At 45.5% G+C, this 23,897-nt stretch overlaps 3 protein-coding genes across 5 annotated transcripts; 2 read left to right on the top strand and 1 right to left on the bottom strand.

Moving 5' to 3' along the window:
- Positions 1–184: 184 nt before the first annotated feature.
- On the bottom strand, positions 185–4,469 carry cmasa (cytidine monophosphate N-acetylneuraminic acid synthetase a). Its single transcript, XM_062383866.1, has 8 exons — positions 4,171–4,469; positions 3,451–3,593; positions 3,170–3,325; positions 2,942–3,078; positions 2,706–2,800; positions 1,478–1,649; positions 1,061–1,226; positions 185–809 (listed from the first exon to the last, which is right to left on the bottom strand). Exons 1-8 carry the CDS (start codon positions 4,404–4,406, stop codon positions 595–597), a joined length of 1,320 nt encoding a protein of 439 aa, XP_062239850.1. The 5' UTR covers positions 4,407–4,469; the 3' UTR covers positions 185–594.
- A 5,773-nt stretch (positions 4,470–10,242) lies between these two features.
- On the top strand, positions 10,243–16,372 carry ovol1a (ovo-like zinc finger 1a). The gene is made up of 5 exons (XM_062383450.1): positions 10,243–10,719; positions 14,351–14,577; positions 14,684–14,893; positions 15,345–15,489; positions 15,580–16,372. Exons 1-5 carry the CDS (start codon positions 10,620–10,622, stop codon positions 15,924–15,926), a joined length of 1,029 nt encoding a protein of 342 aa, XP_062239434.1. The 5' UTR covers positions 10,243–10,619; the 3' UTR covers positions 15,927–16,372.
- Positions 16,373–18,088: 1,716 nt separating this feature from the next.
- mus81 (MUS81 structure-specific endonuclease subunit) lies at positions 18,089–22,858 on the top strand. Of its 3 annotated transcripts, none has more exons than XM_062383442.1 (17): positions 18,089–18,167; positions 18,365–18,516; positions 19,056–19,185; positions 19,392–19,477; positions 19,587–19,712; positions 19,795–19,875; positions 19,984–20,072; positions 20,208–20,402; positions 20,479–20,625; positions 20,707–20,834; positions 20,963–21,075; positions 21,271–21,390; positions 21,536–21,631; positions 21,741–21,866; positions 22,104–22,207; positions 22,296–22,379; positions 22,604–22,858. In XM_062383442.1, exons 2-17 carry the CDS (start codon positions 18,376–18,378, stop codon positions 22,668–22,670), a joined length of 1,833 nt encoding a protein of 610 aa, XP_062239426.1. In that variant the 5' UTR covers positions 18,089–18,167; positions 18,365–18,375; the 3' UTR covers positions 22,671–22,858. The 3 variants fall into 3 exon arrangements, with proteins under 3 accessions (XP_062239426.1, XP_062239425.1, XP_062239427.1); XM_062383441.1 differs by having other exon boundaries at positions 18,102–18,184; XM_062383443.1 differs by having other exon boundaries at positions 18,102–18,184; positions 19,590–19,712.
- Positions 22,859–23,897: the final 1,039 nt, after the last annotated feature.

Raw genomic sequence — 23,897 nt, forward strand, 5'->3', positions numbered from 1 at the left:
GAGCGGCATCTGGGCAGGGCCGCTGAATGATGACGCCCTGTCACACCACAACTTGTCGCTTTAAAATGTTTCTAATTAAGCAGATTAAACAAATCAACTTTATGTCTGTTTCCTATTTATCGTCCTGTTCGAAACAAAATGTAAAAAACGACTCCCAGAGTTGGATTAAAAAACACACGACAGAGACTTTAAATCCTTTTTCATTTTTCAACTTCACTGAAAATTATTCACAAAAAAAAGGAAAATCACTTGAAATACTGTCATAAATGAGAAAGAGTGACATAGAGCACGTGAATCACATGACAAGCAAATCACAGCCTCATGCAAAGCCCCTTGTGAGCACATCAACTGAAAAGTAACATGAATCGCACATTGAGGTACATATATTATTACTATTATAACACTGATCTGATAAAATTGCAAATGCGGGGCGAGCATCCTACGAGTTCATCTCAATAAAAAATATCCATTTAGCACAATATCTTAATACTTATCGTGTGTATAGGTATTGTTTGATTTCTTCTATTCTGTGTGCCTAAGCTGCACAGAACCTTAAACACTTGAACCTCTCAGAACCAAGTGATTTGAAACTTCTCATTTGTTGCTGAGGTCGATTCGATCCTGCTCCATCTTCGACTTTGCCTTTTCTCTCTGAAGGAGAATGTGTTCGGCAAACTCCCGCACGGAGCCCATCCCCCCGGCCGCGTGGCAGGTGTACTTTGCGGCGTTGATCGCCACCGTGGGGGCGTTTCCAGGTACTGCACTCAAACCCGCCAGGTTCAGACAGTTGACGTCTGCTTTGTCGTTACCTGAGGAGCGGGGGGGAGAAGGGAGATGAGGAGGGAGGAAACCAGTAGGGTAATCCACCTCTACACAGGAGTTCCACAAGGCTCTGTAATGGGGCCTACTACTCCTACTAGTGAGTGCAGTTCCAAATGAACTGGGTAAATGGCCCAAAGTAGAACCCATTTAATTTGTACAGGTCCAGGAATCTTTCTTGATCACTTCCAGATGGATGTCAATAGAGAACCACGCTATAATTAAGGTATGACAGGTTTACCCATGTAGGCCACGTCCTTCCACTCCAGCTTCCTCTGCTCCACGACCGCTTTCAAATCGTTCAGCGGCTCCTCTCCCACCTGGAGGACTTTGCAGCCGGTCCTCTTAACCAACTGGTCCACCAACTTCTGGGACACGGGGTCCACGCTGGACATCAACAGCACCACCTGGGGAAGGAGGACAGCATTACGGCTGATAACACACCAATCCTCCTTTCCTTCTCCTACTTCATCTTCCCCTCTCTTGCAGACCAGACCCTGAGGTATTAAACTTAAACTCCCCCCCCCCCCCCCCCCCCAGGCCTCGGACTGCAGGAGCTCTTCACTCTGACGGATCTGATAAAACCAACAGAGCCACATCGTTTGCAGCGACCTTGTTGGAGTTCAAGGTTTTTTAAGGCCAATGTTAAAGTTCTGACCTCCACTTCCTCCTTCTGGAGCATCCGGATGCCCACGGTGTCTCTGGTATTGATAGACACCATCTCCTCTCCGGAGACAGACAGGAAGATCCTCCCTTCGGTCAAACACCCGGACACGTTGCAGAACATCAGCCTCACCACCTCCGGAGTGACCCGCCCAAAGTACCCATACCTGTGTGAAAAGAAACGAAGGAAATGCATGACGAGAGACAGAGAATGTAAACGCAGGGCACCAGACAAAGACCTCAAAGAACAAACCAGCCGGGTCAGTGTTTGGTTCACAGACGTCGTCATCTAGATAACAGACATACCTGCTTCGTCCCGCTCCAGTTGGACAAAGGGGAGTTTTCACAGCTACTTTGTCGGTGGAGATGGTTTAACAGAATAGTAAGAAACAACATGGTGCGTCAGTACACCGCCAGTGTTAACTTCGTAGACGAAAACGATGACGAAATATATTCGTTAACGAACTTTCTTCCATGACGAAGACGAAGACGTAACGAAAACGGATCTTTGAAAATAAAAACTATGACAAAATCTATTTTTAACTTTCGTTGACGAGACGAGACGAAAATGTTGGTGGTTGACTAAGTCACAATAAATATTTTAACATCATCGTATCAGACCTTCATGAAGTATCAGGAGCGGGCGAGTGAGTCTGTGTGTGTGTGTGTGTGTGTGTGTGTGTGTGTGTGTGTGTGTGTGTGTGTGTGTGTGTGTGTGTGTGTCTGTGCGCTCCCAGATAGCGCACTGGTCCCGTAGCTCCGCCCCCCGCCCCGCTCACTCGCTCACAGACACAAGATCAGAGCTAGAACACGTGAAGCAGCCTCTCAGTGACTGACTGCTTCTTAACAGTGGAAACAGTGAAAACACAGAGTTTCTCTGGTCTCAGCTGATCAGAGATCAGCCCCTCAGCTTCTTCATCAGAGCAGAAGCTGCAGTTGGTTTCTACCGAGCTGAAGTTTCTGTGTCCGCCTCCAGTCTGACCTGCACATTTAAAACTAAATATATATTTTTAAGCTATTAGGCTGCAGCTATATGTTTTTATAGAAAAGGAGTTTAATGTGGCTATTAAATGTGACTAAAACTAGACTAAAACTAAGAAGGATAAAAATGACTAAATGTGACTAAAAATAAAATGCATTTTCGTCAAAAGACTAAGACTAAATCATAGCTGCCAAAATTAACCCTGTCCACCGCTCCTCCCTTGTTTTTAGGATCGTCTCACCTGAGAACTCGCTGCTCCGCCACAGGCCAGTCGATGTCCACGTCGATGTCCACGCTGTACTCTGGCAGCATCTCATAGTAGCCGACCTTACCGCCCTGCAGACACAAGGCCGATATTAAGATATTAAAGTAAAAGCTTCTGTAGTAAGTCGTACAAATGCACAAACGGAATTTTGACACTAGAAGAACGTTTTTCAAATCAAGACATCAGATAAACGGCCCGTGTGGCCCAGTTACCTGGAGAAGTCCGCCCTTCATGATCTGGTCTCTGGTGGTGAAATACAAGGAACCGTTCTCACACAGCTCTCCGTTCCAGTCCTGACGCCGAAGCCGGTTGGCCGGGTCCAGGTTGAGCGGCTTGGTCAAGTCACCGGCTGCAGGGAAGCAGATTGGAGGTCAGTAAGAGCTTTCTTTACAACGCACGGCTTCACCAAAACATCAATATGGCAACATCTGTTGACCTACATTCTTTCTTGACCTCCTGCCAGCGGAACATGTGCCTCCTGACCACGGAGAAGACGGAGTCGTAGCCCTGCTGCGTGATCATCTCCAGGGCCTCCTTCACGTGGAACGGATGGAGACACGGGGACGTAGCCTGAATGTTGCAGATCACGTCCACCTCTGTGAAGACAAGTCATCAGAAGGACAAGCTCTGAATCTCAACAGCTGCTTCGTCTCGACCTCTGGGCTCAGACTCTGGATTTACGACCTGAGCAGATGTCCCCTGCTCTGAGTTCGTGGTTTACCTGGATTCTGCCTCATAAACTCCTGGATGGTTTCCAAGGACGTGGAAGAGTCTCTGGAGACTTCTGGACTCCGGCGGTGAACCTTCGCTCCCCAGGACTTTGCCACCTTCTCGATCTCGTCGTGGTCCGTCGACACCCACACACTGAGAAGGACAGACGGAGGTATATATCGAAAATACTTTTTAGCAGTTATTCCTCAGTTGTCGTTATCAAAGGAAGTATAATTTAGGTTTTTTTAGTGCTTATTTTTAAAACAATAATTAACAGCTGAGCTCTCAAGATGAATTGTTTGTTTTCTCTTTTTAACCGAGACTCTAAAACCAAAACAACACACGAGTTAGCGATGATTTAAAAACAGAGACAAGGTTTTGAATCCTGACTTTAACTCAACTTTCTCCTTCTTACTAGAACTCAAACCCTGATGTTCCCAGATGTTCGTGCTCACACACGCTCAGTGATTCAGTCACATGAGGAAATCATCTTCCGGCAGCAAGACACGACTAGTTCGCATCAGTTGGATAAAAAGTCATTTTAGTAGTTTTTATACACAAGGATTTACAAGTTAAAACTATAATGTCCATGAGCTGCATGTGAAAAACACTATGAACGTCAGATTTGATGAAGCCTGGGGCAGATGTGTGGTTTTATGGTTTGATATTAGAGTCTATTAAAGATGTTTTTTAATAGGATCATAAATAAGATCATAAAGAGGAGTCGTACCTGTGGAACATAGCGGAGTCTCCGGCCGCTCGCAGCACCCAGCTGAGCAGCGGGACCCCGGCCAGCGTCTTGATGTTCTTCAGGTGGATCCCTTTGCTTCCGCCTCTGGCCAGGACCAGCGCGGCGACGTGTCTCTGTCTGTCCCCGATGTCCCCCCGGGTCGGCTTCTTGCAGGCGGGCAACGGGACGTCCTGCGACCCGTTGGCGGCCGAGGAGGACCTTTTCCGGGCGGCCATTGCGACTGTAACGGTCCAGAGAGCTCCGGAGGAAGAGAGGCTGCAGAGGAAGTCTCCGCCCACAGAGAGGGGGGGAGAGACAGGGAGGGAGAGAGAGAGAAAGAGAGAGAGAGAGAGAGTGAGAGGGAGAGGGAGAGGGAGAGAGAGAGAGAGAGAGAGCGAGTCACAACAAACGTCTGCGGTCACCTGGTCACATTCTACACATACTCACACACATCCGGGTCCGAGCCCACATCTCTGCCTGTCCGCGGCATGACTGAGGTCAACAGCGCCACCTGCTGCCGAGGAGGGTGAACTGTCAGCGCAAAGAACAACAGGCTCACATGAGTAAAGTAGATGAATACATAAATAGAAACTCACAAATATATATATTAATACACACATACATGAATAAACAAATAAATAAATAAAAAAATACCACTAGAAAAGCTATTGAGCTTTATTGACGCCTAAGATATTATTAGAAACCCCTTCACTATTTAATCTTTCTTAAATTCAGTGTGAAAGAAGATGTCAAAAACTAAGCTCCGTGTTTTTCTTGAATTTAAAAAGTGAATAATTAAATGTTCCATCATTGATCAATCATTTATCGATGCCAGCTGATTCCAGAGAATCTGTCCAACCGGCTGATCTCCACTTACTACATCATCTCAAATTAATATTTCACAGATGGTTCGACACAGACAGAGCACAGCAGGGAAAACCACACAAACTGTATTTACTGCAGAGTGTTGTGCAGCATTCACCTGCTCTGTTCATGATAATAGGAAATATTTTTATCACAAAGTCCTTTTCAATGTTGTAATTGTGACGTCCAGTGATCTTTAAACTGTGAACAGTGATGACTTATAACTGGAGCAGCGAGTGAACAGGTTTAAATTGCTGCATGCTCACCTTCTTTCCTTCAGTGGGTCAACAGCGCCCCCTTCTGGATATCAACACCAGGTGAGCTGGGAGGAGATTAGAGGAGGAGACTTTCATGGTTGATTGTGTTGACGTGACAATTCCAGTTCAGTGTTGCGTGTGTTGAATTGTTGCGTCTGCTGCCCCCAAGTGGCCAAAACCAGTGAAAGTAGCTTTAACCACCTGGAATTGGAACAACGTGAACGCAGCCGTCTGTTTGTTGCATAACTGCAAACTCCCTCCTGGAATTTAGATTGTAGAGTCTGACTGACGTGCTCGGACATTTTTCTTTTCTTCTCATCGACTCCTTGTTTGTCTTCGGTTTGTTCGTCCTCATCATCCCTCTCTCACGTCCTCTACCTCTTTCTTTTATTTCTGCTCCCTCGCTTTCGTTTCTTCACCTGACAGACACACATAGGTATGTTGCCTGATCGGGCCCCCCCCCGGGTGCTGAGAAAACAGACGCCGACAGAAGCAGCTGAGGAGAAGCTTGAGGCAGAAATAACCGGAATAAGTAGGTCAGCAATTATATGGTGATCAAATGAGTATTACGACTTGAGGGCGTGGCTACATCGACATTGTGCGTAACTTATTCCGATCTTTACTGTTCACGATACGACACTGGAGAGACATAAAATGGTCGCACTTTACAAGAATAACTTAATGTTTATGACTTCGTGAATATTCTTTTGTTAATGGTTTTCGCCTATCAATGTGTGTATGTGTACATAATATCTCAACCACACACAAGCCAATTTCCACCAAACCTGGTGTGCATATTACTCGGCTGATTATCTACAGATGATTACATTTTAGAGTTGATCGGTTAAAGGTCAAAGGTCAAGATCAACAAAAATATGGTCTCATCATGACTTTCACCATGTTTTTATATCATCAAATGACCAAACATTAACTCTTGAACAAACATTAATGTGTACAAAAATTATATAACGTGTATTTTGAGTTTTTAAAGTTTGGTCCATGTCCCGTTAAGTAACATGGAGGATGGAGGGTTTTTGACCTTTGCTGCAACCAGCCACCAGGGGGAAACAGACTTTGCTTCACTGTTTGGCAGCAGCTATGTCGTCCATCTTTGAATACAGACGGTGAGTGGTTATTATTTCCAATGTAGTAACTCTACACTAAATCTTTTCCTTATCCCTCGTTTGCATATCAGGTATTTCAGGTCACAGGACACGTCGGTGGATCATCATCATCAAGAAGAAAGGAATGTGTGTCGCTTTAAATATGGAAACGCCGAGAACAGAGACACGCGAATAACAGTCGGGAGGAGGAGAGCGGAGATGAGGTTGTGGATCAGGTTGAACCGGTGTGAAGTTCCCGCTGCTGATCCTGTTGCCTCTGCTCGCTCGCCCTCTCCCTCGGCAGCTTCACGCCTGCAGGGGGAGAGAGAGAGAAATTGACCCTACGAGAGCTCATCCTCGACCTCGGTGGAAAACGTCACAAGGAAAGAGACAAACCCACCAGCAGACTAACAACAACAACTTTACCTACAGAGAACTTTTCAACACAAAGTACAAAGTGGTTAAAACACAGTATATACATTACAAGTACAAAAATAATAACCCCTGAGTAGATTCAGGAATGTGACTCCTGAGAAAATTATGTTTTTAAACGAGGACATCGTCTCAGAGAGACTTTTTTTTGACAGCAGACACTCCCATATCATTAATGTCAAACCTGTGATGTGATCATATCTCTAAGTTCCAGTTTAAAGCTGAGCTGCAAGGAATTGTGGGACGGCAATATCTCCAGGGTGTCCTATAATGAAGGAAGTGTTTACAGAGTGTAACCAGGAACCAAGAACCCTCCAAATAAACATCTATTCATCCTCTGCCTCTCTCTCCTTCACCTTAGTTCTACCTGTGGTGGATTCAAATGTTTTTATAGCAGCTTCTTAATAATCAGAGGTTGATAGTATCGATGCCAGTTAGGAGGGAGCAGAGCTGCTGATCTGCCCAAACTCCTCCAACAGCCCGGGCGACATACCGTTCATTCACTGCTCCGGCACCACGCCTCTCCTCAGACACCTCCGCTCTCCACCGGCCTGTTACCTCTAATACATAGGGTTCCGTTCTGAGGCCCTCTGAATAAGAGTCTGTGATAACAAACATGTTTCAGTCATTAAAGTAAGAAAAGGAACGTCCGGGTTATCCCAGATGTCATTGAGGAATTATGTGATATATTTGGATCTTGATTTAGCTTTGTCAGCAGTTATTCTATTATATTTTCAGGGCTTTCTCCCACAGTACCACAAACATATAAAACTAAACAAAACGTTAATGTAAAATGAGAGAAATGACAAATAACAGTGAGTCATTTGGAGCCAATAAAAACAAACAGTGATTCCAAATTAGTTTTTAAAACATGACATGAAGTGGAAAACTTGTCATTCAGTGAAAATGTCCAGAGCGACAGACTCTGACATTAGTGTTCTCACACACGGCCCCTCTGGAACCTCTCTGGAAACTATCTGGACTTCGGTTCAGGTCTGAACACAACTTAGAGAAAACAACCAGCAGATCAGAATTGGGTTTTATTTCCATGTAGGACACACAAGTATGAATCAATCAATCCTTATACAGCTCATATTAGTTAATCTACTAGTTATGATGTCTGTCCTCCATCATCTATTCTGCAGACCTGTCCAGGGCGAGCTGGATCCGGTCTCCAGTCCAACAGGGCCGTGGATATTATTTTCGTGGCCTCATTGTCCCAGTGACACTTTGGTTAATTTAACATCTCAGCTTTAAAGGCCTGTAGGTGTGTAAATGTAAATGAGCCATTGAGGGATCAGTGTTGCTCCACCTCTCCTCCTGCTGTGTGTGTTCACAGCCCCCTCCTGCTCCACCACTGTCCTCTGTAATTAAACCCGCTCCCTCAGACCCTTCCCCTCCGTGGCCTCTCAGAACACCTGAATCCTCAACATGTAATAACCCAGAGACACGAGCTGCTGCATCTCACTCCATCCTGCTGCCTCCACAGGTTTTCCTTCAGGTTCAGGGTTTAAAATCAGCAAGACGGACGTGGAACTGAAAGAACGCAAACATCTCAGGATGAAGAAGAGAAGAATACGAAGACATCCACTTGGAAAAGCCGAGGAGATTCCAGATATTCACATATGTTTACGTCTCTTCACCACAGCAGCTACAGAGATTTATGCAAATACAACGTAGTGGGTGACCTATGAAGACCTGTTCAGACTCAACCATGTTGTGATGCTGTATTTTAATCAAGTCAGAGAAACCAGAGAATCCAGTCAGCGGATAAATGCAGGAACATTTCAGGGGCCTCAGGCAAAAGGGACCAGTGGGGGAACCAGACTTCATGTTCTAGACCTCAACCAAACCTCTGAAATCATAAAGTTTTTGGCAGAAAGTTTGTGGCATAATCTCTCGTTGGGGGGGATTCTGATCTTCTCCTGTACGTCAGCGATCACAGAGTCTCCCAAACTGGTGTAATCAGCTGTTTCCTGGGGGCCCCCCCTCCCAGTTCGGGGCCCCTGGCAATCCGCTGCTTTGCATAATACCCTATGTAACACCCCAGGCTGCCAGTTCACAGCGAAACCTGGATCCTACGTTCAGACGTCCACTGAAAGAAATGAACATGAAGATGAAACAACATCAAACAGGAATCAAACTAATGAATGGTGTAAAAAAGAAAGGGAGAGAGCCACATCAGGCCAGGACCCGGCCTCTAATTCTGTGAATATGAGTTTAGCCTGAAGAAACCTGCAGTGAGATTAGTCGTGTGCACAGGGTGACACTGCAGAGGAGCCTGATGCACACAACGTCAAGCTGCCGCACAACATGTCTGAGGTCAGGAACCAGGATGTGACGGAGCTCACGCCTCCACCCAACAGTCTCCTCATGACCCCACCTTTAAACTCACTAGATCTACAAAGACACACAAACTCATAAAGAAATCAGTCGGCTGAATACACCTCATGAGAAACAAATCAAGATTCATGAATTATTCTCTGAGACGTCAATTAAAATGTAACATTTGATATATTATATTACAGCTAAAATCCAGAGAAATAATACAGACACACCTTTTTATTGAATTATATCTTCATCAAACTGTACACATGTAAAAATATCAACTGGTTAAATATGCCTATATTTTATCAAATCATTGAAATTGCTCTATTTTTCCACGTTAAAGACAGAAATCTTCAAACACATCCTTTAATAATCTGCCCCACAGTTTAAAGAGCTCCTCTCAGGCCTCATCCCTCCAACTGGTTTGGTGACAATGGTTTCGGTGGCTTCAGTTTAAAAGTTCTGACGAATCAACGACAACAAAAACCACAAAGTTCCAGGATGAAAACGATCGAACAGAAAGTCGTGGTTTGAAATATGAAAGATGATCAATTTGAAATGTCAGCCGTTAAACACCCAGATTACTTTAACACATTATTATTGTTGTTGTTGTTGTGTCCCTGTTCGTGTGTGAGCAGGCCTGTGTGTGTCTGTGTTGTGTAACTGGCCTTCACACACACAGACACACTAACACACACAGCATTCCCTGCACTTTCTTCCCCTTCTTGTCAATTCCACCATTGCCCCACACCTTGAAGCGGAATGGAGAGAAGAGGTGGAGGTAGAGAGAGCAAAGAAAAGACTGACAGAGAGAGAGAGAGAGAGAGAGAGAGAGAGAGGAGGGGTAAACCGGTTGAGCAGGTACACACACACACACACACACACACACAGACCCACACACTCTCACACACTGAGGCCTAGCCCAGGCTCCTCCAGCAGCTTGTTGTCACCGTTATTTCTGAGGCGCATGCGCGATGCCGCCAGTTTCCTGCTTTTAAATGAGTACCTGTGTTTGACTCACCTCTGTCGACTCACGCTGTGTGTGTGCGTGTGTGTGTGTTATCTGCTGGGGTCTCTCCCTCCCTCCCTCCCTCTCTCTCTCTCTCTCCCTCTCTCTCTATCTCTCTCTCACACACACTCCCGTTACTCGCAGTGCGCACGAGCTCCTCTTCGTCTGTACCTGAGCTCACCTGAGCGGACTCACCTGCAGCACCGACACTTTGCCTTCGCGTGTTGTTGTGTTGTGTTGTGTTGTTTTTGTTTTTACATCTCGACACCGAGGAAAGGTGTGTTTGAGTGGAGGAGGTGAAGGTGCGCGGGGCAGGAAGGAGGAGAAGAAGGAGAAGAAGGAGACACCGACTCTTTCCCGGTGAACGTTGGAGTTTCCTTCCCCCGTTTTCCCAACGTTTTCTCGGCTCTTTCTCCGAACCGGGCTCCGAACCTGCCGGGCGGCCTGTGAGCGAACATGCCGCGGGCCTTTCTGGTGAAGAAGGCCAGTGTGTCTCCGGGGAAGCGGAACTGGAGTGGGCTGCCGGACCATGGGCGAGGGGACGTCTACATCCCAGGTGAGTGCACTGGTGCTACTGGGAAGAGCCATGTTGCTTCTGTATCCTGTGGAACCCGGAGCCGGAGCCCGTTCTGGGGCTTTCGGTTCCGAGCTGGTGTTGGGTTGAATGTTTGGAGTCAACCGGGGGGACATGAGTGAGGAGGCTCCGGGGAGAGGCGGGTGTGGGGGGGAGTGTAACGGGGCCGGGGCCACCGAATAACGGGAAAGCACCGCGACGCGAGCGTGGAGCTCCATGAAGTGTTTAACAATTTAAAAATAACAACAACCATTTGAATGCGTCAGAAAAAAAAAATATAGTTCGATCCAACTTGTCACTTCACTGGGTCGCGACTCACAACGATACAAATAAAAACCCGTTTTACAGAAGGGACACGGAGTGAACTGGGAAGTTTCGTTTCCCAGTGGAGGAGCTGGTCGCGGCCTGTGCACGAGCCCAGGGCCCGTTGCTTTCCAGCGAGCGACCTTCAACCTCTGGGTGCTGCTCCTTCCGTGTGCTGCTGGAACCCAAACACACCCTTTAATACAGAACACATTCAGCTCGGGCCCGGGAGGCAGCACTGAGAATTTAATCTCAACACATTATTGAATAATTGATGGATTTTCTTTTTGTTTTTAAAACGGAATCTGTGAGTCCAGCAGCTGGAGACGGATGAAAAGAACCTCGATCCTCCCTCGAGAGTCCCAACTGAAAAAAACAACGTGCAAGACCTGACATGTTTTGACTGTCAAATTCTGAGCTTTGACATTTAAATGACAAGTGGCGAGAATCCACCTCTCTCCCCCCCCCCCCCCCTCTCTCCCTCTCTCTCCCCCTGCTCGATAACAATCCCCATTGTTGCCATCGGCAGAGTTTTTATTGTAAGACCACGTCTCGGTATCAGATAACAAATAACGGACTACACCCTAAACCTCTCCCTCTATCCCTCTCTCTCTCGCTAACCCTTCCCCCCCCCCACCTCGCTGTCGTTCCCTCCTATTCCCATCACCGTTAACTTTTAATCATTGACTTTCACATCCTCTTCTGAACATTATGGGAAGAACTGAACCGCCTCGAGCTTCCAGGTCGTTTATGTTTTTTTTTTAAAGGAAGAGAAGAAAGGAGAGGAGGGACAGCTTTTAACTCGTGTCGGTTGTTTTATCCTCCGAACAGACGCGTCGGTGTCTCAGGCCTCATCCAAAAAACACGAAAATTAAACAATTCCCTAAAGACAAATAACGAATCAGGTTTTTTTTAAAACTTTATAAAAAAACAATCAGCTGTGAAATAAAAAAAGTGAAGATCCAGTTCTTCTTCTTTTTAATGAACAGTAGCTTCCGTGCGCTATTACGCACAGTTAACACTCCTCCCCAAACCCCGCAACGGTTTCAGCTTCTGTCTGTGGTATGTGCCGTTACTTGATGTACCTGCCCGACGTGTGTTGTTTGTGCGTGTGACGCAGGGACACGCACACACGCTCACACACACAAAGAGAGAGAGAGACAGAGAGAGAGAGAGACAGAGAGAGAGAGGTATGATAATTACCCTTGTCCTCAGAAACAGGAGTGTTTACTCCTTCTCTCTTTCTCTCTCTGTTTGTGTGTGTCTATCTCTCTCTCTCTCTCTATCTCTCTCTCTATCTCACTATCTCTCTATCTCTCTATCTCTCTATCTCTCTATCTATCTATCTATCTATCCATCTATCTTAACCGTTTATTCTATATATTTGAATATCCTGGAGCTCAGACACCACCCACGTCCCTACTGTCTCCTTACATCCGGTCGAGATGCACCGAATCACCCACACTCGTTAATATCAGTCCACTAAATATTATGTATTCATCAATATCTATGAATTATCTCCTGTCCAGTAGTTTTTGTGTAAAATGTACAGACGCAGATGGAAACTTCTTCCTCAGTGGAGGTTTGAGGATCCCTGGTTATTTGCTTTTTAAAGAAAAACCTGTTCATTTGTTTTCCTGACGAGAGAACAGTGACTGTTAATACAGAGAATCCATCTCACAGCAGCTGGGAAGTTCATGAACTGACCAACGTGTCACATCCTGTTTGTTGAATCCATGTAAACGACTTCCTGTTGTCTCCTCCTCGTCACCGATCTCCAAATACTAGCAGGTGCACGCAGGTTAAAGATGTTTTCCCTCAATGTGTTTGGTCGTATTTTTTTTATTTTTGTATTTATAGTTATTTATAATGAAGTTTATAGTTAAACTGTAAAACATCAGAGCTCCATTCCATCTCTTTGATTCCCTCCGGTTCGGGCTCGACTCCTGAGACGCTGTTTAATCCTTTGAACTCAGGATCTGTGCTCTGGGTTTGTCCTGAGGCCGCTGGGAGGTTAATGTTCATTGGATGGAAGGAAATGTAACGGACCTCTTCAGGAGACCTACTAACGCAGGACGCACACCTTTAGCAAACACACACACGCATGCACTTCTACACAAGACACACACGGAGAGTCACGCACTGTGTGAGATAAGGTTATCGGCCGATTGTTGACTCGCTCTCTCACCTGAGCGACATCAAATGGAACCAGGAGAAATTGTGAGAGTGTTTTGATCGACGCAGTTCACACACACACTCCTCTCTGTGTTGACGTAGAAACTTGGGGGCTCCGTATCTTCTACCTTCCAAACACACACATATATACCTAAGTACACACACACACACACACACTCGCTCATTGTTGCGGGGAGGAGGGGAGGGGGGGTGAACAAACAACACAAGAGGAGATTAAATGTCCAGCCGGCAGCAGTCACCACAGAAACCATCAGTTCACTGGAACAAGGATTTGAAAACTTGTGTAACTGTCCTCCTGTAAAAAGTGTTTTTATTTTATAATCTTTTATCTGCTGCACTGTCTCTAGTTTACATATTTAACTGCACATTTCTGTTTTGATGTTAAACAACTGTTAACTAGTAAATTGTTTAAATCTTTTTTAAACCAATTTATTATCAATATTTCATCGATAATTCAAAAATTAAAGTCATTAATGAAATCCACTGGAGCTTTGTGAGGGGATTTCTTCATTTGAGTTTCATCTCACTGAGAGAGTTTTCACTGAGCTGAACCACACCTGCCTCTGGGCTACACACACACACAGACACACACACGCACACACCTACACACACCCCTCAGTGAAGGTGAATTGTTTGAGGAAGGTACAGAGCTGGTGCTGCAAGACTGTCTGGCTGGACAAGTCTATAATGGTAATGTGTGTGTGTGTGTAGCTGTGTAGCTGTGTGTGTGTAGCTGTGTAGCTGTGTGTGTGTGTGTGTGTGTGTGTGTGTGTGTGTGTGTGTGTGTAGCTGTGTAGCTGTGTGTGTGTGTGTGCAGTTATTCAAAACAAAAGGCCAAACATGAGCACACACCTACTCATACAAACATGTTTAACTCTGCACGTTTGCTAATTGAGAGATTGTGTAAACATGAAGTTGTGCACGCTGCGACCCGTTGTGAATTTAAAAAACAAGTTGCTCACTTTCTTTCAGCTGGATTGTTATCACAGTTTCCCAGAGATGAGAAGAAATATTATGGTTTGTTTTTAGATGATATCAAGACACTGACTCTCTCTCTCTCTCTCTCTCTCTGTCTGTCCCCCTCTCTCTCTCTCTCTCTCTCTCTCGTTCCTAGTGTCCTTCTTCCCCCCGTCCGTCCTGATGGAGGCGGAGGCGAGCCCGGCTGAGTCCACGCCGCTCTGCCTCACCAAACACTCTGTGTGCGACACGCAGGCGTCCGCCGAGCTGCCGTCCAGCACGGTGCTGGGCCGGCCGCGCAGCCCCTCGGTCTTCCTGGGCGAGAGGTCAGAGGTCAGGAGGAGGGCGCCGGGCGGCTCCACGTACGTCCGCTCCAAAATCAAGGTGAGCGAACCGGCGGGTCACAGAGTGGGGGGGAGGGGGGGGCGGAGTCAGACAAAAAGTCGACCTGGAACAAAATACTCAAGTTTTCTCTCTCTCTCCATCGCAGGTGACCACGGGCGAGCTACCCCCAAGCCCCACCCCTTTCCCTCTCTCTCTTCCTCCCATTCCCACCACGACCTCACCGACCCCCCCGCCTGCCACCGTGATGCCCGTCGCCCTGACGACCAGCCCTTCCACCCTGGAGGTGGTCCCCATGGTAACCAGATCCACAGGTCAAAGTTCGTCCTCGGGGAAATCGGGGGTGTTTAAGTGCAAGGTACGAGCGAGTCTGGAACCCACATTGTGATGTTTCGAGTTTTAACAATGGGAGCATATCCGTGTCTCTTTATGAAAAGTAGAAGCTGAGGGTAACTTACAGCAGCTTTGTTTTGTGTGTTAACTGTGACAGAGATGTAGGCAGTATAATTAACTTTTAACAACTTAAATTGTGTCTTTCATGGACACAATCTGTCAAAATACCAAATTGTATACATGGGAAAAACTTTATAGAAACACAATTTAGAGCCTCTGTGTGGAGTTTTGTGGTTTTGAAATGTTAGAGAATGTAGAGTCGCAGCCTGTCTGCACTTCTCTGGGAGCTTGTTCCAGATACGTGCAGGATAGAAGCTGAACGCTGCTCCTCCATGTGTAGTTCTGACTCTGGATGGTCAGAAATATAGAGTCAGGCTGTAAATGTGATTTCACTGACGGATGACTCCCACCCGTAGGTTTGCCAGAAGACCTTCCAGCACCAGCGGATGTTGAACCGACACGTCAAGTGTCACAACGAGACCAAGAGACACATCTGCACGTTCTGCGGCAAAGGCTTCAACGACACCTTCGACCTCAAGAGACACGTCCGCACGCACACAGGTAACCTCGCTGTTCCCCGTCCACACAGCCGCTCTGTCTCCGGCAGGTCAGAGGAAGAGGGTGTGACACATTCTGATTTGTTTCCTGCAGGTGTTCGTCCGTACAAGTGCAACCTGTGCGACAAGGCCTTCACCCAGCGCTGCTCCCTGGAGTCGCACATGAAGAAGATCCACAGCGTCACCCTGGAGTACGCCTACAAGGAGCGGCGCAACAAGCTGTACGTGTGCGAGGAGTGCGGCCACACGGCGGGGACGCAGGACGAGCTGGGCGTCCACCTCCAGTCGCTGCACCCGGACAGCTCCCTGCTGAAGGGGAAGGCTGCCAGGAGAGCGGGGGGGGAGAGGGCAGGGAAAGAGGACGGGTCGGTGGGAGGGTCGGCGCCGGGTTCTCCCCGAGGAGCCGACAGCGATGACACCACGGGGTCAGGGGAGCCGTAGAGCGGCCGAGAGGCTGGTCGGCACAATAAGCTCGGGGGGGATGAAGGATGGAGGATGGACGACAACTCAGAGTGTACCTCTACAGTCTCTAAATGTATATATTATGTGTGTGTGTATATTTATGAATGTGTGTGTGTATGGATTGTGGGGATCTGTATATGACTCATGTTAAATGAGACCAAGTTGGACTTTGACTCATATTTTTACAGTTCATGGGATTGTGTTGTGGAAAAGAGTATTTACACATCTGACTATATTTTTCTGCCTTTTTATATTGTATCTGCGTATTTCCTGTTGGCTCTTCTGTACAGCATGAGATGTGAGTTTTCTACTCAAAAATCTGAAAGCATTATATTAAAGGGAGTAATATATGAACCTGAGTCGTATGAATCTAACATTATTGATGTCATATTGATTCTTGGTTATGGTGGAGGAAGTACTCAAACATTTTACTTTGGTCAAAGTACGAATTAAAATACATAAACGCACTTAAATATAAAAAGTTAAAGTACTTTCTGAATGTATAATATTCCCTAATGCAATTGTCTACTACTCATTATGGCTTAGCAGTGACCCCTTATTACTTGATACATGAAAAATACACTATTTTCAGGTACCTTTCAACTTTACTCCACTAGATATATTAACAAAGTACTTTTACACTTGAAACTTGAAGTACATTCAATAGAAAGTACTTGCTTGCTTTTACTGAAATAGAAAAGTTGTTGTGGGACTTACATTTACTTTGCTTTTGTACTTAATAGCAGATATACAAATATATACTCAAGTACAACAATAAGCTAAATATACTTTGTCACGTCTCACCACTGTTTAAAAAAGCAGCTAAGTCATGACAGAGAAATGTTGCTGAAGGCAGAAGTGAGTTTTTACATCATATATAATCCAGTTACTTATGCACTATATATACTTTTAGTTTTTTTTCTTTCCTGTATGAACTACACACGAAGAGTTTGTCATCACGGCGATGTTTCACGTTTTTAAGGCGTTGTCATCGACCTGGTTTCACTTCATCACAACAGAACAGGCAAGGCCAGTTTATTTGTAGAGGTCGTTTCAACAAGGCATTTCAAAGTGCTTTACATAAAATGCAAAAGGCTTCATGAGAAATTTCTACAAGCCACACAAGACAACACAAAAAACAGTTTAAAAAGATCTGTGCAGGGATGTGATCCACTCGAGCTGCAGCGTTTTGAATCAGCTGCAGCTTCAAGAGTAAGAGAACAAATCTCCTCAGTGCACAAACGATGGTTTTACTGTTACACACTAATCACACTGCCTAGTTTACCCCCAAGCTTTTGAGTGTGCTCTGGAAGAGAGACAGAGAGGGGGGGGGGGGGGGGGGGCGGGAGAGAGAGGGAGAGGAGGTAGCTGGGAGGGTGAGGTCGGATTCCTGGTGTCTGTCCGGTCTTGTCGGAAGATTCCTGCAGACTCCCTTCAGCCCGAGGAAACCTGGGATCGGCTTCAGGTGACGGCCACATAACGGTTTGTGAAGTCAGTGGGCGAAGGGCCATGTCACACTCAGTCACTCAGTTCTCTGTTTTATCGACATCTTGAGGCCACATGTTGTTGTTTTTTATGCTTCTTTTTAGTTGTGAAAGTGAAGAATTGATCTCATTCGCCCCCTGGTGGCTGGCTGCAGCATAGGCCACAAACCCTGCCTCCTCCATGTTAGTGAATGACACATGGACGAGACATTGACATTGAACGGAGATGTTCTGGCAACAACTGGATGGATCATCATTAAAGTTATTACAGACATTCATGGTCCCACTAAGAATTAATTCTTATTTTATTAAGCAAAGCCTGTTCTCTGAAATTTGTTCTGCTTTTGCCTTTAATATATAGATATTAAAGATTTTTTCACAGTGGTACAATGAAGCCCCAACTAAATATTAAATCGATTAGAGATTACAATCAAACAAATTTCTAGATGAAGACATAATCATGGGTTTTATTGTCTTGCAAATAAAGTCATAAAGCTATATTTAATCAAACATCAAAACGTGACTTAAAAATATTAAGATTAAGTTCTTAATTCATTATTTTGTTTATAAATAAACTCTCTATTCATTTTTGTTTGTTTTGATCAACTTTTTTTTATCACTAATTCAGTTTCATGGCGTCCCTTGCGCTGACTTCCGCTTCCGGCCATCAGCCCGGAAGTTGAGGGTTTGTTTTGAAAAGCAGGCGCCAGCAGCAGCAGCAGCTAAAAGGTCAAAGGTGAGCGGAGTTTCCAGGTAAACACACTTTGTATTTGTTTGTTTTCTGCTTCCGCACGTGTTGTTCACTAGTTTAAACTCACTGCCTCGTTTCTAACTGGAGAATGCTAACGTTAGCTGGTGTTAGCTACTGTTAGCTGGTGTTAGCTGGTGTTAGCCGAAGTGGCTCTGGGGGACTCATGGTGCTGTTTCCGTCAGGTGCGGGGGGGATGCCAGCTCCGGAGCCCGTCAGGCAGGGTCGGAAACGCGGCCTGCCCTCCTGCCCCAACCCGCTGTTCCTCCGGTGGCTCACGGAGCTGCGGGACGAGGCGAAGGAGAAGGGACAGAAGATCCAGTTCTGCTACCAGAAGGTGAACAGGACCCGGGACCCCCCACGCACTTTCAACAACCCCCTGTGTTGTGTTATTGTGCATTCACATGGTGTCACAAGCTGCAATCACTTATAACAGACTCACTTTGCACACTTCATTTTTTGCTGCTTGACAACATTTACACTAACACAACACTTGTTATTGTCTAGTAAACCCTGATTCTGGTTTCTCAAAATCCATGTGGACAACTGAGAGTCTGAGAACTGACGTCACCGTCCTGAATTCAAATTGTTTTACAAACAGTCGCCTTTCATCCATCTCTCACAAACATCCTCTTTCTATAATTATTTATCTGCTTGTCGCTCCTGACAGTGCATTTATATTCATGCAGATCAGGAGCTTCCATTTATGTTAATATCAAACACTGTAATCAAGCAAAATTAACTATAACTCAATGGTTTTATAATTGACATGAAAAGGAGGAGCTGATTTGTTCAGTGTTGACATACTTGACTGTAAGAGATTGTAATGAAATGATAATCAATATTTGTCTGCATTCTTTTTTTTTTTTAAATCAGGCCATCAGCTCCCTGAATAAATATCCTCTGCCGCTGCAAAACGCCAAAGAGGCGAAGATCCTCCAGAACTTTGGAGACGGGATCTGCAAAATACTGGATGAGAAACTCCAACGATACTTGAGAGAGAACGGTGAGAAGCACGAGAATGGATGAAGTAACCGAACACTGTTTGGATCTCAGTTACCATGTTACCAAAAAGAACAAACAACCTCATGCTGACACAGTGAAGAGGAATAGGGAGAGAATTCAACGGAAGTAGATAGATGATATGTTAAACATACTATACAGCTTTTCCATTTCCTCTGTCTTCACTTTTCTTTTAAATCTCTGCTCCAGGTCCAAACGCTCCTATTCATTCTCTGCCTAAAGGGGCGCCCCCTCCTGGCAGACCAGACAACAACAACATGGCTCCGTCCACCAAGGTAACAAGCAGGACATCATATCTCCACCGAGACCCAACAGTCTCCTTATGACGCCACATTTAAATCAACAAGATCCCTATCTGTCTTTGTGATCCATCTTTCTTTATAGAAGAATGTCGCCGGGGATAAAGGGAAGGTTAAAGGAGGAGGAGGAGCGAGGAAGAAGAGGGAGTATGTCCCTCAGAAGAGGTCCGGGGGTCATGCTGTTCTCCTCACACTTCACAGAGAGTCACAGGTACAACTTTCCCTATTTTACATTTCAAAAACATGTTTTTCACTGTGTCCTCAGTTTGTCTCATCATCATCTTTCTCTCCAGATCATGGGAAGTAAAGGTTTCATGTTCAAACTGGAGCTACAAGCCGAGGCCCAGCTTCTCTGTGATAAGTCCTTCAGCGTCGTAAGTCCATTACGTTTTCACTATAATCCTGAATCAAGATCGTCACTTCAAAATAAACTTATATTCAGACTTAATTTTCGTCTTCATGGTGTGTGTGTCTGCCTGTAGCCAGATCTGGGCAGCAAGTACACGGCCTGGTCCTCAGTCAGCACGCTGATCCAGAAGAACCTGGTGATCAAGACCCACAATCCTGCAAGGTACACAACAAACACACACGTTAATAAAATCAGCTTGTTAGCAACAATCTTAACAGGAAGAGGAAATTCTCCGGATTCTGATGAAGACCTGATTTCCAGGACACTTCAGTGATGGCCGGTTGTTTTCTGTCTCAGGTTTTCCCTGACTGATGAGGGTCGGATTTTGGCCGAGCGACTGGAGGCAGCGGAAGAAGGATCTAAAGACCGAGTGGAGACGAGGAGTGAAAGAGAGGAGGAGGAGGAGGTGGAGGAAGAAGGGGGCCCAGGGGTTGTGGATCTAACTTGTAGTGATGAAGAAGAGGAGGAGGAGGAGAAAGAGGACAGAACACAGTGAGTTGATGCTGAAGAGGTTCAAGTTTTCATGTTGTGCTCAGCTGGAACAAAACACATCACTTTGTGTTCACAGTCCCACAGAGAGGCCGCCCGGCGTCTCTCAGGCAGACGCAGACGTGATGAGATCAGATCCACAAACCAGCAGGAAGCGGAATGGAGGAAGTCTTCTACCTGGGACATATGATATCTTACTCTGCGTTGACTTCATTGAAACCACAGGGTAAGAGAACTATGTGGTGGACGTGAATGTGTGCGTCCATCGAACTGTGTCCTCATCCGATCTCGACCTTCCTTTGTGCAGCGGCAGCAGCCACAAGAAACAGGAGCTGGTCAAAGAGCTTCAGAGAAATGGAGTGAGCTTCGATGTCAGGAAACTGAATGTTGGCGACTTCCTGTGGGTGGCTCGGGAGAAGGTCGCTCCCGTTCCAGGTAACATCTTCTCCAATGTTTCTAGTTTCTTCACTTCCCTTCTTTTCTCTTTGCTTCCTGTCTCTTCTGCATCTTGACACAAACTCAGACTATAGAACCTCTTCAGCTGAACTTCCGTCTGCTCTCAGGTCAGCTGCGAGCTCCAGCCGGCAGAGAGCTGGTGCTGGATTACATCATCGAGAGGAAGAGGATGGACGACCTGTGTGGCAGCATCATCGACGGTCGCTTCAGGGAACAGAAGGTCGGTGGCGTGTTCTCGTCAGTAAAGCTGCAGATCATTTTATGGATCAAGTTTCTCTTGTAGCATCAACGATAAAGATTAAAGATTTTATGAGAAATAATTTTCCTCTTCCTAGCTTTAGCCCTAATTTGACTTTTAATCTTACTCCCTCCTTCTCCCTCTCTGTCTCTCTTTCTCTTTCACTTTCTCCATCAGTTTCGCCTGAAGAGGTGTGGTCTTCACAGGCCCATCTACCTGGTGGAGGAATGTGGAACTGCGGCCTCTCACATGAGTTTACCTGAGGCGACGCTGCAGCAGGCGATCATCAACACTCAGGTGAGCGGAAGAAAATGAATCATGTTTTTATTTAATTAATAAATAGATAAAAACGTGAGGATTTGCTGCTTTTCTTGGTCTCACTTGATTGTAAAGTGAATTTTTTTGTATGATATTGTTAATATAGTTTTAAAAACCATTGCAGGTGGTGGATGGTTTCTTTGTGAAGAGAGTCCAGGACGTGAGGGAGTCTGCGGCCTACCTCACCATCATGACCCGGTACCTCACTAAACTCTACCAGGTAACTGACACTCTATTCAGTCTGTGGTTCCAACGCTGCCTTGGTAGATCCGTCTGTGATGCACTGACTCCCTCACGTCCTCCTCCTTCTACTCTTCTCCTCATTTCAGGACCGGACGCTGATCTGTCGCTCCAGAGAGCTGGAGGGGGATGAAGCATGTGCCGAGGAGAGAGGGAGCCCGTCCTGCTCTCTCATTTCATTTGCAGAGTTTAACCATGGGGCGATCAAAAACAAGGTATCTATCTCTCTTTATATCTAAATTCAATCAAACTGAACAATATTACACTTTCATCAAGATCCATGAATCAGACCCAAACTAACAGAACAGCCATCTGCAGACCAGAGGAGCTGGGGCTCAAACCTGATATTTTGCTCTATGGTCAACCCGCTGTACCTCCTGGGCCACAGCCACCCTCACTAAAAAAACAAACATAAAAAGTGTGATTATAAATCCATGTCTTTGTTCCTCCAGTGTCAGACAGTGAAGGAAGTGTTCGCCAGACAGTTGATGCAGATCAGCGGTTTGTCTGGAGACAAGGCAGCAGCCATACTGGAGATATACAGCACCCCCTACAGGTAGCGCACACACACAACACACTATTAAATAAAGAACCATGTAGATGAGTCCCATCAAACCAAAGCTGCTCTCTCTCTCTCTCTCAAGTCTCCTGACGGCTTATGAACGATGTGCAAGTGAAGCAGAGAAAGAGAAACTTCTCTCTTCGATACGATACGGGAAACTCAAAAGGTTTGTACAAGATGTTGTTCAACTGTCCTGAATATGTTCAGGTTGTAAATAACATTTTCTTACATTTAATTTCTGTAGCATTTGTTTTTGGTAGAAAAGCACTTTGTCACATGTCAGAGATCATGTGCAGCTATAGATTCTGAAGAACTTGAACTGAATGAAACTTTATTTAAACCCAACGTGCTACGAGAAGGTCGATCAACTACGCCTCCTTTGTGTTTCAGAAACCTCGGTCCAGCTCTGAGCAGAACAGTTCATCAGCTCTACTGTACACAAGGAGCGCTGTCATGAGAACACACACACACACACACACACTCCTCTTGTAATCTGATCACATGATGTCCTTACTTTATCAGATTGACTTGAACTGTTTATGATTTGATAAAGTAGCTGCTATTATATTTTCTATAAAATTGTTCCTGATGAAGAATTTCACAAATGATACTGGATCAATAAAGTTTCTTATTTTTGAACATTAATCTGTTGTTCCTCAGTCTCTTGGTTTTACACATTTAACTTAAGATTTTTGTTTATCACTCGATAGCGTCTATAATCGAGTTCAAGAATAAATAAATCCATCAACACAACCTGGGTAAATTCATTCATCAGTCACATTAACAAGAGTCACAAGATCACATTCTCCCCAAGCGTCCAGAAAACTGAACGAGAGCCAAACAGCAGATTCAAACCCACACTTCACCAAACTAGAATCACCTCCCTGTGTCTGTGTGTCTCCAGCGATCAGTGCAGGTTTGAAGACAGACCCGCTCAGTGAGGTCACAGGACCTTCGATCACACAAATCTGTTCATTTGAGTCAATGAACATTAAGCAGCTCGAGGTCAAATACTCTGGATCATCTCTGTTTTATTTCTCATCAATTAAAAAATCTATTGATTCAACTCAGAAATAATCAGTATTAAAATGTCAGAGTCGCTGGACAGCATCAACGAGATCGTAGCCAATGAAGCGACAGTAAAATTGGGGCGAGGGGACATCAAATTTAAAACTCGTTTTCTGCTCCAGACATGAGATGACCTCAGACGTCACACAGATGAAGACGTGTCCCTGCATCCTGAGGTCGTCCACCACGCTCTGCCTCCTCTGTGACTCGCTCCATCATCATCTCCGTCATCCTGGACAACAAGCAGACAAGTGATTAGAGAAGGAAACTAGAAAAGTCAGCGATTAATTTGTAATTTATGAAAATATGAGAAAACATTGCTGTTATTTACCTTTTTGATGTTTATGAGTAAATTCAAAAACGTGACCTGCTCCAAAGTTTGAATTCATCGGTGCATTGATCTGGGAGAAGCACTGAAAAACTTTAAAATTGAGTTTGATGGATTCAGGGACGTAGAACATGGAGAACGCTTTCAGTCCCACTAATCCTCACGTGTGGCAGCAGAGGGCGCTGTCCCCCAGTGAAAGTTACAGCGTGGCTTTAAGAATGGACCAAACCAACCGATTAATGTGTGCAGACGTGTGGTGAAGAAAACCAGGTTTGTTCTGTTGAATAA

Source organism: Platichthys flesus, chromosome 24 (genome assembly GCF_949316205.1).
Source record: "Platichthys flesus chromosome 24, fPlaFle2.1, whole genome shotgun sequence".
Taxonomy (NCBI): Eukaryota; Metazoa; Chordata; class Actinopteri; order Pleuronectiformes; family Pleuronectidae; genus Platichthys; species Platichthys flesus.